The 18,241-nt window shown below is 39.1% G+C and overlaps 1 protein-coding gene across 4 annotated transcripts in view; it reads right to left on the bottom strand.

Moving 5' to 3' along the window:
• LOC106949145 (dipeptidyl aminopeptidase-like protein 6) overlaps positions 1–18,026 on the bottom strand; it is a 105,319-nt gene extending 87,293 nt beyond the window's left edge. Inside the window, exon 1 of one of the 4 annotated variants that reach the window (XM_015035214.1) lies at positions 17,858–18,026. In XM_015035214.1, coding sequence (XP_014890700.1) covers positions 17,858–17,914 — 57 coding nt within the window. In that variant the 5' untranslated portion in view covers positions 17,915–18,026. Of the gene's footprint in view, positions 1–50; positions 774–7,866; positions 7,949–17,857 lie in introns of those variants that run through there. The other 3 variants (XM_015035216.1, XM_015035210.1, XM_015035211.1) reach the window with 3 other exon arrangements.
• Between the last annotated feature and the right edge of the window lie 215 nt (positions 18,027–18,241).

The raw sequence follows: 18,241 nt of genomic DNA, 5'->3' as shown, positions 1-18,241 counted from the left end.
CTGCGTTTTCTTTTTAATCAGGTTTATTTAAAAAAAAAAAAAAAAAAAAAAAAAAACACTTTACAGCATGGCAGGGTTGCAGATGAGTCTTGCGTTGTTCGTTTTGTATTAGTTTTTCGAGCGCTTCAGGAAGATGCGAAAAAGACAAAAGGGAAGGCAGTTTTACCTCTGATAAGATGAGAATGTTTGGCTTATTATTAGGCGCCCACAGATGGTATTGGCAGAGGACAAACAAAGTGATGAACCGATAATAAACTGAATCCTTTGTAGACGTCCTTTCCCCTTTGTCCAGGCGCACGGCGGATGGTCTCTTGAAGGTGTCAATAGTTGCCCTCTTTTGTATTCAGAACACGTTGTCTCCTGTCTTCAGTTTCCTGATGCCTCCTCACAGCCAGATAGCAGGCGGAAGTGCTGAGTTTCCATCAGATATTCGATCCTCAGCAGACCCGGAGGGATTGTCCAGAAAAACAAAAGAGCCGAAGATAATCATTCGTCTCTTTTGGCTCTAATTTTCCATCGCTGCTCTTATGCACAGGGAGGGAGAAAAGAAAAAAAAGTGTGAAGGACGCAGAGAGAGCCTGGCGGTATTCTTCCCAGACGCGCTCTGCATGAGAAGTGACCTGAACGGAGAGAGGAGCCGCTTTTGCTGCCGGGGGTCTGCGCGCCGCCGAACGCGCAATCACTCACCAATATAGTGCTCTGGTTTCTCTGAATGCGCTTTCATTTAAATACTCTGTTTAACAAATGTCATTTGTTAATGCTTTTACCTACGTGGGGGCTCGACTCTCCCCTCACCCCCCGCCCCCCTTTCTCCAAAATGATTGCACGTAGTCCCACAGGACGGAGCACGGGTGCCTCTCTGTGGCGCTAAGGGGTGATCACACACCTGGCAGGGACTCTGCTTCGGGTGTAAAAAACAAAATATACTGTGTTTTTCCTTTACTTATTGTTTAATATAAATGCTGGTTCCAAAAGTATGCACATCTCTTGGACTTTTTGGCTTTGCGTAACAATCTCAAACGTTAAAAAATAATAATTTTAAAAAATCTTGGGACTTCAATTGATAAACCATCACAAACTACCGCTGTGTTGAGGAACATAAAACCAAGATGATGCCCGGTTTTCAGAACTTTTTGCTTGAAAAATATGAAAAGTGTTGCATGGATTTATGTTCAGGCACCTTAAATCTGATCATTTATGCCCTTCAGAAGTCAGTTAATTAGTGGAGGACAAATGAGTGTCAATCTCTGTATAAACACATCTTTTCTGCCAACACATCAAAGGTCCTTGTTGAGCCCAACTGTGACCAAACAGCATTGTGAAGATTAAGGCACACACCAGACAGACCAGGGTAAATATGTTGAGCAGATTACGTCAAGTTTAAGGCCTAAAACAATATCCCAACCTGTAACAATGGCCCTTTAAACATCTCACAGAGTTCAGTCCATCGTGTGAAAACAGAAAGAGTATCACACAAATCTAAACCTACTAATACACTGCATGCACCTAAACTGGCAGACGAGTCATGGAGCGTATTAATCTAAGAAGTAGAAAAGATTAAAAATACATGTTAAGATTTGGTGGAAAACTAACACTGTCCAGCAGCACACTGCAAAGGGAATCTGACCAAAGTTAATCGGAAGCTGGTTGGAGCTAAATGCAAAAAAAAAAAAAAAAAAAAAACAGCTAAGAGGCTGTGAAATATATCACGTTTGTGGTTGTTACATGATGAATGTTATTTAGTTCAAAAGGTAACATCAGCTAACATAAAATTGCAGTTGCATTAAGTACTTGTTGACATCTTTTAATTGCTCCACACATCTCTTTCATCTGTTGTCATTTCAGTCAGCTCACACCTGCATGTCGTTCAGCTCAGAATACTGCAAGTGATTTGATGCTCAAAAACGCTCGCCACTATGTAGCTTTCTAATAACGGCTTTTACACGAGAAGGAAACTGTGGGGGGCGAGGGGGCTTTTTTTTGGGGGGTCAAAATGTTAGAATTTCTGCCATCCCTGTCATGAATGACCCAGGCCAACATCCAGGCAGCCTCTCACTGTGTGATGGCTCACAACCTATCACTCCACTCGAGCAGAGCTGTATTTCTGCCAAATAGGTCATCTTCACGGGGGCACAACTTCAAAAGCCGCACTTAAAGAGCAGCTCAAAAGACTTTTTGTTGAATGCCACTGCTGCGGGTCTGCCATTAGGTGAAATCAAGTTTACTTTGCAATCGTTCGCAGAAGGGGTTATTGAGATGGAGCAAGTGCAGCGGTGGGGATGAAAATATTCTGTTTTGAAGTGTGAACAAAGCGGGAGTTTCCATTAATTTTCTTTTATAAACGGTGAGTCGTCTCATGCTCCGTGAGGCTCACCGATTCTGAGACTGAATAATGAATGGAACCCAAGTAAAAGGAAATGGGTATAGAATACAGAATATATACGTTTGAAACACGATAACAAATCCTCCTGTCATCCTTCCTGTTGCTTAAACCAATTTCCCCTTGATGCATCAAAGTGTTTACATTTCTCTGTATGCTTGTGTTGTTTTGAGGACTGAACATCTCTTGGCTTCCTGCTGTCTCCCCTAACCACACTCCTGTTCCCTGTCATTATTTGTTCCTCTGGTTCATAAATGCCTTTCTCAGGCCCATGCGCCCCTGGGAAATAGGTCCGAGCCACTTGACATCCACCTCGGCTTCTCTGATAGATGTCCTCCAATCTCCCTCACCTTGTTGGGGAGCTATTGTGAACTGCCTGACTGCGTTAACGCTCCCCTCAGGACCGAGCCAGGGAGCCAGAGCTCAGCTTGACTTCCCTATCGCCGTGTAACAGATGGAACAGCCGGCTGAAGCTATGTACTCTCACAAACACCGCTGCAGTCAAGTTCTGCATTACGGCTGGTGGAATATTTGGAGAGGCTTGTAATGAAAGCTATAAAAACGACGACGGCAGTGGCTTGTGTAATGCCTCTGCGGGTAGCCGACGGCGGTGGTTGAAGCTGGAACAAACTACGACCTGTGCAACAGCGTAATTAAATTTCCTGCACACACCAGATGCATTTTAATCTGAGTGATAAGGTGCGGGATCTAAAAGCTTTATGACACGGCAAGTGAGGGATTTATGAGGCTTTTCAATACAATGAATTCCTCCGGGGTGAGTTAATTTTCTGTTGCAGTGAAATATTCATACAAGTGTTACTGGGAAATCTACTCCAGGACTGCAAAAAAAAAAAAAAAAAGTAAAGTTTTCTTCTAATTCTTGAAATCAAATGATGGGGTGTGTGATCACGTTACTGTTCAAAAGCAAACTTAGATCTGACTTTTAACTTAGAAAGTATTGCTTTCTTTCACCTTGAAATTCCCTTGCCAGACTCTTAAATCCAGTGAAGGAAGCCTTTTATTTCTCTAGTTGGTGTCCCAGATTCTCCAAAATATGAAAAAATACTTTGCTCTTTGTTATTGTGCATTCTATTTATATGAAAGCTGAGAAAAACCCACAATTTGTTGTAAGAAAATGTTGTTTGAACTGTCTGCTAAGTTATGTCTGTGTTTGTCTGTTTATGTGTAAAGCTGTCTAAGATTTCTGTTTTCTTCCATCGACGTTGGACGTGAGTTAAGAGCTGAGTTAAAGATTGTTTCCATTCGTTCCCCTGGCAGCTCTGGTGTTGGACGCTGACAGGTCCAGGAGTTTCTAAAACTTTAAGTTCCTCCTCTGTTTTTTCTCTCTTCTCTCAGGCTAAATAAATAAGCTGTAAAACTCATTTTCTTTGACTCCTGAAAGACCATAAACTCTGGATAAATTATAAACCTCTTTACTAAGAAAAAAAAAACACTTTTACAGTAACAGTTGTGTAGATTAGTTTTGATTTATCACTGTTAGATTAGATTAATTACTCACTCCCACTTCCCTTTTATTCTTTTAATGGTCTTTAGTTGATGTCTTCACTTTAGTGATGATTCTGCAAATGCGGAATTAATTTTCAAGTTGCGAGGGCAACTTTTGATGTTGAGACTGATTGCTTTATGAACATTAAGGTCATTTCATGTACTTTAACTATGCTCCAAAAAATGATAGATAACATGCAGGCCGCTGCATAAACATTTTTTTTTTTTTTTTGCAGAGAAAAAAAAGTTAAGTTAAAAAACTTTAAAAAAAATTTTTAGCAATTTTCAATATCCAATAACATAAAACACAAGATAGTGTAATACACTTACAGCAGGCACATTGATGAATTTTGCATAAACTGAGATGACCCTACTTTGGCCTGTTTTGATTTGCATGCAGCTCAACACAACAAAATGACACAAATTAATTAGACGGGGGGGGGAAAACAGATCAATCAGGTCGTGTCTGCAGGGACTATAGTAATATTTAATTTCCTCTGAACATCCCTCAGATGAACAAGAAAATTACCAAACCCTCTCGCTACACGTCGCTGATATATTGGCTTTCCAGCCCACCATAATCACATTTCTGCACAATTTTCCATTTGATATTAGGTGGACTCTAATGATTTTCCTTAATGCTGAACTGAGCCAACCGTGGCAAGAACTTTTCTCTCTTTTTTTTTTTTTTCTATCATCCTTCAGCATATGTGTCGGATTATAGTCTCTTCTGTACTCCAGCCTGGACACATGGACTCTTATCTTCAGACTGTCCCCAGTTTACCCTCAAACTTGGTGGAAGTGAACATAAAAACACCTAAATTGTGAAGTCAGTCAGTTGCATCCAATTGTCAGAGTTTAATGATGCCTGTTCCTTCACAAGGGTACAAAGAATTAATTTTATTAACCATAGAGTAACAACGGAGTACAACTTTCAGCTGTTTTAAAGAAAGAAAATATATATTCTTTTACTTGCTTATTTCAAAAATGCCAACAAAACCACATTATGTGCAAAAAATATAAACAGCTCGCGATCTCAACCCCGACAGCCCTCCTCTCCACAAATTCAAATTATTTTCTTGACAAAAACACCTCTCAAATGGAAATGTGTCAACAGGATGTGCAGCTGCTTATCGGGAACTCAGAAAATTATGGAGAGAGCTCTCTCTTACCTTCCATATAGATTCTGCAGTGCTTGAAGAAGTGGATGTAATTTGTGAAACAAGCAGATGAAAAGGAAGGAGTTCTTCTCACCCACCATAGCCGGTCTGCTTTCAACAATTTCAACTCAAAGATCGTGATCCAAGGAAAGGGTAAAAGCAGAAGGCTAAGCTACACAGTTTGCGGCATGACTTTGGCAGATAGCGCTAGCAATAAGTCAGCATCAAGACCATTGAGGCGACCGCAGCTGTTGGTTGTGAGCACCGGTTTTTCTATGTCTTCTGGAGTAAGAAACATCTGTTGACATAAGCAGTTTTCCAAATAAATCAATGACTGCTCTTTACAAACGTTCCCCTCGCTTTTTTCCCCATGATAAATAGCTGCAGCAGTGACACTTTTCTCAGTGCCTGAGCTTAATAAACAAAGTCTGCATGTACACATTTTAACATCCCCTTCCATCCACGTCTGTAGCTTTAGCTTCAAGGGATTAAAAGCACTTGATGCTGAGGCAAAATGAACTGCGGACCGACTTATTGAATCTGAGAGATAATATTTTCACAGCTACTGTAATGTGGGTTAACCCAAAATATAAGAAGAAGAGTGAGCTGCTTCCAAACAATCACAGCATGAATTGCTAATGACAAGTATTTTGCTGACCAGTTTGAGGGATGTAAGACAATACAGCTTGCATCTGGCTGAAAGAGCAATAATGCTGCTCAGAACAGGAGCATAAATCACATCTGCCAGAGTTCTTTTAAATACCTGGGCAGCATCCTTATTTAATAATTCAGTTCAACTTTGTTTATTTATATGGCACCAATTCACAATTCATGTCACCTCAAGACCCTTTAAAAAAAATCCAATTCAATCCAATTATGTCTTCTATTTGTAACTATTTATCAAAAACAATGTTGTCATGTTTAGTTTATTATTCAAGTTGGTTCAAAGATGTTTCCATCTAAGTAAATCCAGCAGATTGCATCAAGTCATTGATTTGCAGCATTCACTCTTTCTGGACAAGCATGTGGTGACAGTGGACAGTTGCTTGGACAACAGACTCCTCATTAGCAATATTTCTCCTGATTTCTCCTCCTAACTTGACAAATAAATCTTTAACTCGTGCACTCACATTTAACAAGGGAGACTATGCTGTTACTTTTTGTTTGGTTTGCCTTTTTATATGTGTATTAATACCACACTTCAATGTTCTGTTTATAAGATCACTTTTAAGCAAATGTTTGTCTTACACTTGGTTCCCTTGCACTCAGGTTTTTTCTTAAAGGAAAGGAAATACAACTATTGTGAGCTACAAGCTCGAAGACAACCAAAAAAGGAAAAGTTGTAAAAAGCATGCAACAAGCCCATTTATCCAAAACAAATGCATGCGATAGTTTTGAAAGGCATATATGAAGCAGTAATCATGAAGCTCTAAAACAGGAGTTCTAATGTATGAGCAAATAAAAAGCGCATCCCAAATGCACGTTTGCATGACGGCACGCTTACTCCAGCAATACAAACCCACGAACATGGAGATTTATCTTTTTTTTAAATCGATTTCATCAAAGTTTTTCTGGAAGTTAATGAAAATAACAAGATTTTCCAGCAGATGATATTTATAACTTACAATAAATCCATAATTTTCTAAGCCCTGTGTGCATTTATTTATTTATTTATTTATTTATTTATTTATTTATTTATTTATTTATTTATTTATTTATTTTTTGCATCAGCATGTTGCCTGTTGGAATCTTATCTTCCACGCAGGATAAGTGCAACATATTCCAAATGAATAGGAGCTATGCACTGAGCCCAAATTGAAATGGCAGAAGATAAGTCAGCGAGGAAATGGAGTTTAATTCTGGCTGATGTTGTACGAATAGACTTTGACTGGCTTTTTTTTTTTTTTTAAGGGAAGTTACAGACGACAGCTGTGGATGGTGGTGGATGGTGAGGAAGAAAAACTAAGAAAGAGGGAGAGTGCGACCAGAAAGAAGAAAAAAAACAAACAATTTTGTCATTTGTGAGGAAAGGAAGTATGCATAACCAAGGGATGGGCATGAAAGTGTTTGTGATGAATGAAATGAAAAAGCTTGTATTGCTAGAGTGAGGTGCAATCTAAACTATTCTGCATCTCCTGATTTTTCAGCTGCAAACAGCTCTTTTGGTTTTCCCCTTGTGCCTTGAAAAATATGTTCTCTGATATAAACAAATCCCATCAATATCGCACTGCTGCTCTGTCTGAGATAGATTTTTCTTTTAGCTTCACAGCTTATATAACAACAGCAAAAACACTTCCAGGAAATTCTCTTTAGTTATTCCAAACTTCCTCTGTGCATCAATTACACCCTGTTTGTCTGCCAAAACGAGACCAATGCTTAGTCTAAATTTCTCAAAACAAAGAATGAAAGTGTGGTTTAATGTTTCCATTAACGTCTCAAGAATTGTATTACACAAACCCCTTTCATTCAATGCATGCGCGCAACTACGCGCAACTTTTGCCCAACATGTCCAGTCCTCGCTCAAATCATTAAGTGGCGGTATCACAAAGAATAACAATGAGGCGGGTAGGTGTTCTCCACGGCATATGTAACCAAGCCTTCATTAGAAGTCGGCACTGGAAAGCAAATTTAAACAAGCGTTTGTCAACCAGGATCCTCAAAGGGGGACACCGGGACCCACCGGGACCCACCGCTCTCCTCCTGCCTGTCCACTTGTTATCAAAAACAGCCAGCAGCCTTTTTTCGTCAGCAGCAGGAGACTCACCCATAAATACAGACATTCCCCCACAGCGTGCCGTGCATGCTAAAAGGGCCCCTTACCCTTCTGGAAGAATTACTGGTGTCTATCTTCAGCTGGGTGGCAATGAGGACGGACATGTTGAGAAGTGCCAATCGCAGTCCCCTCTTCCTGCTCTCCCACCTTTTGTGCAGTGAAGTTTGGGGGCTGCTGGAGGTGTCTGAGACACCACCCCTCCTCTCTCCCTCTGTTCCTTCAACTCCAGCCCTCCCCTGCAGCTTACAAGCAAGGGATGACCTGGGGGTCCAGAAGCCCAACCACAACACTTTCCTTCCTCTGCGCCGGGTGAATCAATCACACACACGCTGGCATTGCCTACACGGGAGGGGAGGGGGGGCGTTGACGGGTTTAGGATAAGAAAGAGGGAAGAGGAGGAGGGTCCGTCTCATCTGCTGAGGCTGCTCCAAACACTACTTATCTCTCCGGTCCTTACGACTCCCCCCGCCCCAACACTCCTCTTTTTTCAGCTTTACTCTCACACATAATCGTAAACTCTCTTAGCAAGAGTTTTCACAGAACAAAATGGAGTTCAATGTGAGAAAGCCTTTCTTTCTCCCTCCCTTTCCTCTACACACACACACACGCACACACACGCACACACCCAAACACGCACTCAGTAATGGGGCTCTAACCATCAGAACCAATACTGCATACTCTGCATTTTTCCCTCTGTGTATGCGCGTCCTGGTTGTTGTGTTTTCCAAATGCTGGTGTATGGTGTATGCACATCAAAAAAACAGATCAATTCAGCTGGTTTTGCAGCTGGGTTTTGATTAGGCACAAGTAATATTTATGCCGCCTGTCCTCCACATCATAAAACACGCCTCCTCCCTTCCTTCTCCCAGTCACACACAGCCACTCATCAAGTCATGCTAACAGGACAGGAACCTGGCAAAGGAAACTCATCTGATTTATACATGTTGCATTTATGTCTTGTATATTGAAATTTCCAGGGATGAAGTTGACTAAGCGACTCATTCATCTAAAATTATGCCACCACCTTAAGAGATGAAGAAACAAACGTTTCTTAATGAAAACTCAAAAATCACTCTGCCTCTTTGGAAAGTGGAAATGTTGGAGGCTGCTTGGATAAGCGCTGGTAACTCATTAATTCAAGAGCATATATCAATATTTTTACAACTTTTAATTACCTTCAGGCTTACAGCTTGAATGCAGTTAGGAGAAAGTCACACGCCTCTCATGGAGATGCATAGAATGGAGAAAAATGTAAGAGAGCATAAAGGAAAAGTAAGTTGAGAATCATAACTTCATACGCGATGTCGTACTTGGATATTAGCACATAATATCACATATAGCACATATGGGTGTCCACGATGAAAGTAGTAGTAGCAAATTCCCCTGCTCAAATTCAGGTTAAGAAAATGAAGATTTATATGGCAATTAATCCAGTGCGGAGGAGAAAGTCAGGAAAAGTCTTGCCTGCTAAGCTAGTGAGACCAGTAGCTTAGAGAATCAAACAAACCAACACTTTATGCATTTAAAAGACTTTATGTTGTGTCCCATATTGAAAAAGACAACTTGAGGCTAAATGTGTAATTTGAAATGCCAATGCACCAGTTCAACATGACTTCTGGTGTGTTTTAACACAGCATTGTTAATTTGTCACTCATAGGAATGCATCAGTGCAACCTGAACTACAAATAATGTGACTAGAATAGCCATAATTTATGTTAGCAAGCCATGCAGAGATTCAGTGATTCTCAGTTTTCTCTGCATCATCCTGGTTTTATACACTACAGCAAATTAAGTTGACAAATAAAAGTAAGTAAAATTTATTGACATCGCACTTTTCCCAGCTAAAGGCAACAAAGTGCTTCGCTGAAGCAATATACCGACATTCACAAACCAAAAAAAAAAAAAAAAATCCACAAAAACTAAAGATTCCAATTATTTCCTAAACCTGCAGCAAAATGTTTATTACAACTGAGAGACTTTCTGGAGAAATCTGTCTTTTTCATCTGTTTACTTTCCCAGACATCACCAACCTTTCTTACTTAGATGATGTTAGTAGCAGACTACAACTTACACTTGCTTTCTGTGTAAAACAAACACAGAAAGCTTCTTTTTTTTCTTGGAGTTAGAATAACTTATCTGGTTTGAAAACAATGGAGTGGGCGATCATAACTTGTTTACGTTACACTGTTTCAAAATTTGTAGGTTTTATGAGACTGAAATGTGACATTTGCCCTTCAAAATGTGGTTTTAAAAATGGGTGAGTCACAAAGCTTCCCACAGATACACTCTCTCCTTCACTCTCAGCAGAAATGGACTCAGAAACCAAATCACTCCTCAGACTGTTGCTGCCATTTAACCATTTGCTTGCGCATTAAATAAGCTTGGAACAAGAGAGCCCAGACCAAAGTGGGGACATTAAATCCTTGCATATTGCAAAGTGCAACCTGGACTTTTAACACTCCCATACAGAAGTTGTATAATTTTATGGCCATGAGCAAAATGTTCACTATTTCAGCGTGACCTTCACAATCACTCAGCGAAAAAGTGAATTACAATAAAGTTTGAGGCGCCAAACTTTTTTTATTTCACGGACAGCGGCATGTTTTATACCCTTAACTGGCTTGGGGTTTCACAGCACCTCATAAATACTTTTATATAAAAAGTCAGCCAAATCTCTTTTCCACCGTGGCTCATGGGCCCACTTATAGCAGGAATCTCCCTCCTGCAGCTGCAGCAGTTTATCTCTAATGGCTGATGGGTTCATATTTTACGTGCTTGATTCCAACACCTACAACAATCACTCAACAGCAGCCACGGCTGATAAATAATCCTGCGTATTTACAGATAGGCCGTATAATCACAGAACATAAGACAATAAAAACACAGAACGAGCAACAGCTGCGCTTTTCTTTTTCTCCGTAAAAAAAAAAAAAAAGGCTGTCATGTAAAGACAAGATAAAGATGAGCTGAAGTTCTTATTTGCATGCACACCACAAGAGATTAGGTCCTCATCACAAAGAGTAATTGCCCAGTTGCCTGTATGGGGAATAATAAAGTCTTTGAGTTCATACAGGACATGGTGGTTATACTTAGAGCCACCGCTGGTAACAAGCTGATTTTATGCCGCCGCGTTCCCTCCCGAGGCCTTTTAAACAAGCTCTGCTTTGGTCATCCTCTTTATTCATTTTTGCCACATTAACGGCCCTGACACACACTTCCATGATTATGAATATCGCCGGCTCACAGTAAGTCACTTTAATTGCAATTAGTGTAAAAGGTCAGCGCAGTTATTGCTCCAAAGCATGGAGGTGACGGGCCATTTTATCATACTGACAGAACATTAACAATTCACAGCCTGGATTTATTTGTGTTTGTTGTTTTTTTTTTTGCCCCACCTGCAGTACTTCTCTTTAGGCTGATTCCCACAGTGTGGAGCTGCTGTCAAAGCATTTTAAAAATTCTTAAATGTATGGGAAAGGAATCTGTTCCTATTCCCACTTAGAGATTCAAAGTAGTCTTGCTTTGCTTTTTTATTAACATACCTCGCCTAAAATCTAGCACTTAAATGAGTCAAACTCTCACCATCTTAGAACGCTTTTTAGAGTTTGGATGCTTTTTCACTCCTTTTAGGACAGTCCTTGTGTTTTCTTTACAAAACATTTGCTGTACATTGATATCTTTGGCATAATTGATGGAGTTTACCAAAGGAAATCATCAAAGTGCATGCATTAAATATCCATGTACATTTGAACTTTTTTTGCATTTTAATATACTGCTCAAAAAAATAAAGGGAACATTTCACTTTAATTTTGTGTGTGGCTCCAAATCCAGGCCTCCATTGGTTAATAAATTTGATTTCCATTGATGATTTTTGTGTGATTTTGTTGTCAGCACATTCAACTTTGTACAGAACAAAGTATTCAATGAGAATATTTCATTCATTCAGATCTAGGATGTGTTATTTGAGTGTTCCCTTTATTTTTTTGAGCAGTATATTTTAAAATCACAAACTTCAGTTTCATTTATTGATATCTGAAATGATTGACCAACACAAAGCAGAGCATAAAGTGGAGGAAATGTTACGCATATTTATTTATTTTTTTTACAAATAAAGAACTAAAATTAAGTGTGCTTTTACATTGCTCTACCTTGAGCTTTGAGTAGCCAGTATCACTCAGTCAGTATCACAGTGATAGAAATTGCTCCACTTTGCAATCCCTCAATATAACTAGAAAAATTACAGCAAAAACAATGTAAAAAGCAAAGTGAATATGTCAATATGTATACAATACGTGTTGTTGCCTCTGACATAAAATTCACTCCAGAACAACCCACATAATCCACACAGACAAAGAAGTCAAATTAATCATTTACAAAACAAAAAAAAAAAAAAATACATAAAAATTTTGTGGAAAATTTATTAAATACTTTGCGGAAAGCCTTGTATGGCAATGAAAACTTAAATAGCCTCATCTAACCAAACTAATTTCCTTCCAGTAGTTAACAGCGTTTTTCTTTTTGTTCGCAGCAAACTTTAAACAGCCTTTGACAGCCTTTTACTTCAGCAAGTCTTACGCTGTGATTGTGCAAAGAGACCATTGTGGTTAAGAGCGTTACCAGCTGTTTTAATGGGAAGCAAGTTATTTCAAGGTCTTTCAGAAGCTCTTTGAGAGTTCTTGCGGGCTACTTCAACTTTTTTAATGATTCTTTTGAGTCCTCTGTCAGTAAGCTCACGTGGGGTGCCTGATTTCTGGTGAAAGTATGTTATTTCAAAATGCATTTCCTGGAACATTCAGAGGTCTAGAAATGCAGCTGTTATCATTGGCATGGGCATTTTTTGAGGTTGAAAGACGTTTTCTGGAGTTGTCTTAAAATTTTTCAACAATGACACCACTCCGTAATCTGTTGGTAATGAGAAACCTTTTCGTGGTCCATCATTTAACATTAAACCCAATACTGATTTGCATAAAGCAAATGACTTGGTATTTCGTTTTCCTTAAAAAGTTTTTATTACTTTCTTCATTTGTTCAATACTTATTAACTGTGTACATGTTTTTAACAGATAACTTCATTTGCGGATTAATTTCATTGGATGTCCTTGTATTTGTGGATAACTTGAATTGTGTGACTTATCAACAGCTTCATTGGGGATATGTAAAATGAGAAAAACGTTAAATTGTTCAACTCTTATTTTACCTGCTGTTGGTTTAGTCCATTTAATCGGTATAAGGAGCATCATTTAATCTCAGTTAGTAATTTACAACATTAATGATGAAACTGTTTCACAAAGACTGAGAAATACACCAGACAGATTAGGAATAAAGTCATGGAAATGCTTCAAGGATTTTTAGTTTCTAAAGCAACAATCACAGATGTGAGCACCTTCAAACCTTGACCTGAAAATAGAAATAAAACGGCACATTTTCAAACCAAAGAGACATGGTAGTCAGCCTAAACAGAAATGATGTGCAAGGAAAGAATTAAAGGCCACCCAGCCTTTGTTTTCCTGTTTAACTGAGCTGAAGCCTACAAGAAAAAGTGAACTTTGTACGCAAAGTTAACGTTGCACATTTCCTTTAACATAATCTCTACGGCAAACACTGCAGCGATTTCATCATGCCGTGGGGGTACTGTTTCTTTAAAAGAGACAGGGAAGCTTGTCAGAGTGATTGTGAAAGTGAATGAAACAGAACATTCCTGGAAGAAAACCTTTTAGATTAGAGGCTGCAAAAGAATTAAGACTCAGACGGAGGTTCATCTTTTAGTCGACCAAAGACCTTAGACATACAGCCACAGATACAATTGAATGGTCAGATCAAAGCATAATTACAGTAAATCCATTTGATAATATGTGTGAAAATCGGAAAGACGTAAAGCTTCTTTCATTTCACAAATATGTAAAATGTTGTCTTGATCAACCACATTTCACTAAAGCAAAATAAAATATCTTAAACTTTGTGGTTATAATAGCAGAAGGCTGTTGCTTTTCATCAGTGATTTACCTAAACCTTCAAGTTCACTCCTTCAAAGACACAAGAACTAATATTTAGTGTTGTGAGAATACTAAAATCCTAAATCTAGAATTTTTTTCTTTTTCTAAAATGTGTGAACTAAGGAATGGTATGAATTTTAAACAAGCAAAATAGACCACTTAAACACCAATAATCTTAAAGACGACTTTAAAAGGCAAGCTATTCAGAAATGTAAATGTAGTTCCCCTGTGTATGCTGTTGTCAATTTTGAGTGGACAGTTTGTGCCGAGTTTACATTTTGACTTCAGAATACTCCGATATGTCCTCAGCCCCGGTCCAGTCTTGACCTTCAGGCAAACTGGAGTGCCCTTCCCTTGCTAATCGAATCAAAAGCTCCAAGCAGCCAAAACTCCACCCAAAGACGCTGCTCTATTTAGTATGCTCTCCGGCTCCAGCTCAGGGCAGGGCAGTGGTGCAAAGATATGAATAGAAAACACATCGACATTTGTCAGAATAGGAATGAGTCGAAGTGTGCATTCTTATCAGCCTCTGCTGTGTTTGTATCATCCAGATGCAAGAGTCCAGCCCCCGCACCGCAGTACCCCCATCCCTCAAGATGAGCAACTATCTGGTCATCTGTCACAAGTGACAGGGACAGAAGAAGACCTTCGCCCCCGGGATCAATGCAGGAGCATGATAGGGTCTGGGATTAAAAGCCTTAGGTGCCACAGGGTAGCCAGGAGCTGCAGAACCTTGAAAGTTTTTGTAAACAAGGCTCTCATCTGTGCCAGAGCCTCCCCAAGGAGCCAAAACGCAGCATTGCAGTTAGTGGTGACAAATGACTGCTGTTGAGTGGTGTTGTCCCTTTCTACCTGATTGCTTCTCTGTCTACAAATTTCATTCCATTGAACAATGTGCTATTTTTCCTGGCTGCATTATCACCTTCATTGCAGTCATTGGGCAGAATAGGCAGATGGTATCGAAGTAAGCGCTGTGTTTACGTGCACTTGAGGAAAGAGGAGTCATTCTGTAATGGTTACTATGCTGCTGCAAAGCAATACAAACATTCAAATTGCACTGGTTCAATGCAGAAGAACTGAAGACTCACCTGATGAATGCTGAGAGCTTTGGAAAGGCTGTTCGTTAGTACAAACACTGCTGCATACAAGACCTGTCATTGTAGCTCCACCCCAGAGAAGCTCAGGGCTCTGAGTCCTTGAGCCACTCTTGATTTGATACAAACTGACTGAAAACTAAAAACTAAACTTGTGGTCTAGGTTTTTTTTTCCTAATGCAAAAATTACCAAATCCACCGTCAACAAAGTATTAGCGAAACCTTGTAGATGTTCTCATAAAGATATGTGCTGCAAAGCATTTGTGCCCGACTACGAGACAGTACAACAGAACCGGCTTCGCCTCCAGACTCATGCCTCCTGGCCTCTTAATAAATGTAAACAGCGAAAATCCCTGTGGAAACCCGCTGACATTTAAAATGTCAAGTTGTCCTCCATCCAGCAAGACTGACAGCTCAGAAATAACACTGGGAAATAAGAGAGAGTATTTTGTTTTGAAGATCCAAAATAAAGCCAATCATTTCAGCAAGATCTCATCCAAAAATAGCAAACAGTGACTTTAAAGTCATTCAGCCGAAGGTTGTGGCTACAGGTTCATTCAGTTTTAACAGCAAACGTGTCTTGTGAGTGTTATCTACAGTAATAATTCCTTTACCTGTTAATAGAAAAGTGAGTTTGTAAAACAAGCAAATAAATCACCAGTGGTGGAAGTCAAAATAAATGAGGTCAAACTGAAAATATTCAGATCCATAGTGCAGGGCAGAGTATAAGCAGATATTAAACAATCAATAGGCAGCGATGTTGCTGTGTTTCAGCTTCAACTTCTATATGTCTACACTAAATGATTAAGACTGACACTGAATATAAGTTTGATCAAATCAATTAAATTCAGTTGGGTTTTTTTTAAGATTTTCTTGATCTAGTGGTCTTTATTGAAAAGTACATAGAAAGGAAATAGGAAGGAGAAGAGAGGAGGAAGATGTGCGGCGAATGGCAGCTGCCCATGTTGCACCTCTAAGCCACCAAGAACCCTCACTGACTATACACTGGTTAATATCTGCTGCTGCACCGATTGCTGTTTTCTGGAATAACTTGCCAGCGGATTTTTTTTTTTTTTTTTTGCATTAAATATTAAGAAGGTTAAAAATCATTTTTAACATGGTGCTTTTTTCCACACGCGTTCCTTTGTTCATTTTTTATGTCTTTTGGAAGATTCCTCTAGCTTTTTCATCAAATGAAATGATGTCTTTAAATGCGTTCATAAATGTATCTTTGTTCAGTTTCTTGATTTCCAAAAGAGCTTCAGGATATATTAAAAACTTTTTAGTTGATGCTTGATATTCACCCTTTGATAATCAATGACAGATAATAAATTAATTACATAACAAATAACTTGAAACGGAATAAGTAATGAGATCTGATTTTGTTTTGAGCGGCAGCATTACTGTATCAGTTTAATTTTATCATGTAAGAAGCAAGAGGAAATAAAAGGGAGAAAAAAAGCCAAAGGAAATTAATGTGGGCGTATTTTATATAAGTTAACAATAATAGTCTTCGTAAAAAAAGGAGCTATCTTTTTCTCCTTATTTTTTTCAGCAAAGAAACCCAACTAAATGATGCGTAACAAATTTAGGAAATATATTCAAGCACTTATTCCAGAAGCTGTTCTGTCCTGAGAGATGGCTGAGCTGTCCAGAAATCCCAGTCACACTTAATAATTTTTTTTTCTATGCAAATTGACAGGAGATTATGGAAGAAAATTCTAAGGTATCTTTGAAGACTAAAATTGGTCTCAGAAACTCCAGAAGTCAGGGCTTTCGCGGCATTAAGCTGTGAGTGGTGTGACCAGATATAGGTGCGAGGGCGGAGTTTCTCCTGAAAGTGGTTAAATATGTTTGAATAAATCTGTGTTTGTGCAGCGAGCAAGAAAGCCATGATAACGGCGTGGTCTCTCCAGCAGAGGGCAGGCTAACTCTAACCTGAACTGTTCTTCAAAGAGTCCTTTAAAATCATGTAAAGACAGTTTGGCACCGACAGACTACAAAAGCCAAGAAAGAACCTCAAACACACAACTTAAAGGAAAAATACATGTGTAAGTGGAAAAACAACAATCTACCTATTCTATTCATTAATATTAGCATATATAATTTTAAAAAGATGCAAGTTAAAACAACCCTTACAACACTGTTATTGTAAATGAAGCTCTCGATAACATATGATATGCTTTCCTTGGAGTGACATCAACTAGACGAAATTGTCATAAAGATTCCCCAGAGCATCACTAGAAAGAAACCTGATTTTATGCATCAGCATATTTTGCCCGTTTTGAAATGACAATCGATGTGACTTCTGTGTAATATGAGTTACCTTCCATTTTGTGAGTTGGAAATGACATTATAGCAGAGCTTTGCTGAACCATTACTGGAAACACGAGAGGGGGGAAATAAAATATCGTTTTTCCCCCACAGTATGTTCATTTGTTATGTTTTATCTTGGGTCAAAAGAAAGGGAGATAAATAAAAAAAAGTATACCTAAACGAAATGCTGGTGTAGAGCTACACAATTTAAAAAAAAATTAGTATCATTTACAAACATTATCATAAATTCAAAGTAAAGCTGCGAATTAAGGTTTTGTTTTCATGTCTTAGAAAAAGTTGCACCAGAAAGCGATTCCCCCCCCCCACACACACACACACACAAATAGTCACAGAGCCTTTTTCTGCTGAATCGGAACCAAAAAGTTTCAGCAAGTAAAGATAAAATCGTTTTACTCCTTCATTCCAGCACATACTACTCTCAGAAAATCTCCTACAGTCTTTTTAAGAACAAAACCGTGTCAATGCTGCATTTCTAGAGAGTCTGATCGTCCGCTTTCACTGGAAATGAGATGCAGCGCTTTTTCAGCAAGATTTTTTTTTTTTTTTTTTGTCATACAGTGGCTCTTTGATCAATGCATACAAATTAATTCCCGGCTAAATTGATATGCATCTTACCGTGTCTCCTTTGGGGGATCCCCTGCGGTAGTTTCCCGCACCTGCTGATGAGTTCATGGTCCTACCTAAAACCCCGTCTGCGGAGAAGAATAATCAGCACAAGTCGCCTGAATGATCACGTCGGACTCCAATCTCTCTCTTTCGCTTTCTTTTCTTTTCAGTGGCTTGCGTAAAAACAACAACAACAAAAAAACACGCCTACGGTCACAACGCCAGTTAAACACGGTGGCTTTTCGTCTGTAAAAAACAAAAAAGAAAACAAACCTGCACAGAGAGGCACACGGGGAAAGAAGAATTGCAACACCCGCCTACCAGTGAGAGGAATCCAACTACGAGCGATGTACCACCCACCTGTGGCGATATTTTTTCAAAGTGCTGTCCAAT

This window comes from Poecilia latipinna, unplaced genomic scaffold (genome assembly GCF_001443285.1).
Source record: "Poecilia latipinna isolate Pla-1442-1.1 unplaced genomic scaffold, P_latipinna-1.0 Scaffold328, whole genome shotgun sequence".
Classification (NCBI taxonomy): Eukaryota; Metazoa; Chordata; class Actinopteri; order Cyprinodontiformes; family Poeciliidae; genus Poecilia; species Poecilia latipinna.
The sequence above is the reverse complement of the archived record's forward strand: the minus strand, read 5'-3'. Positions and strand labels throughout refer to the sequence as shown.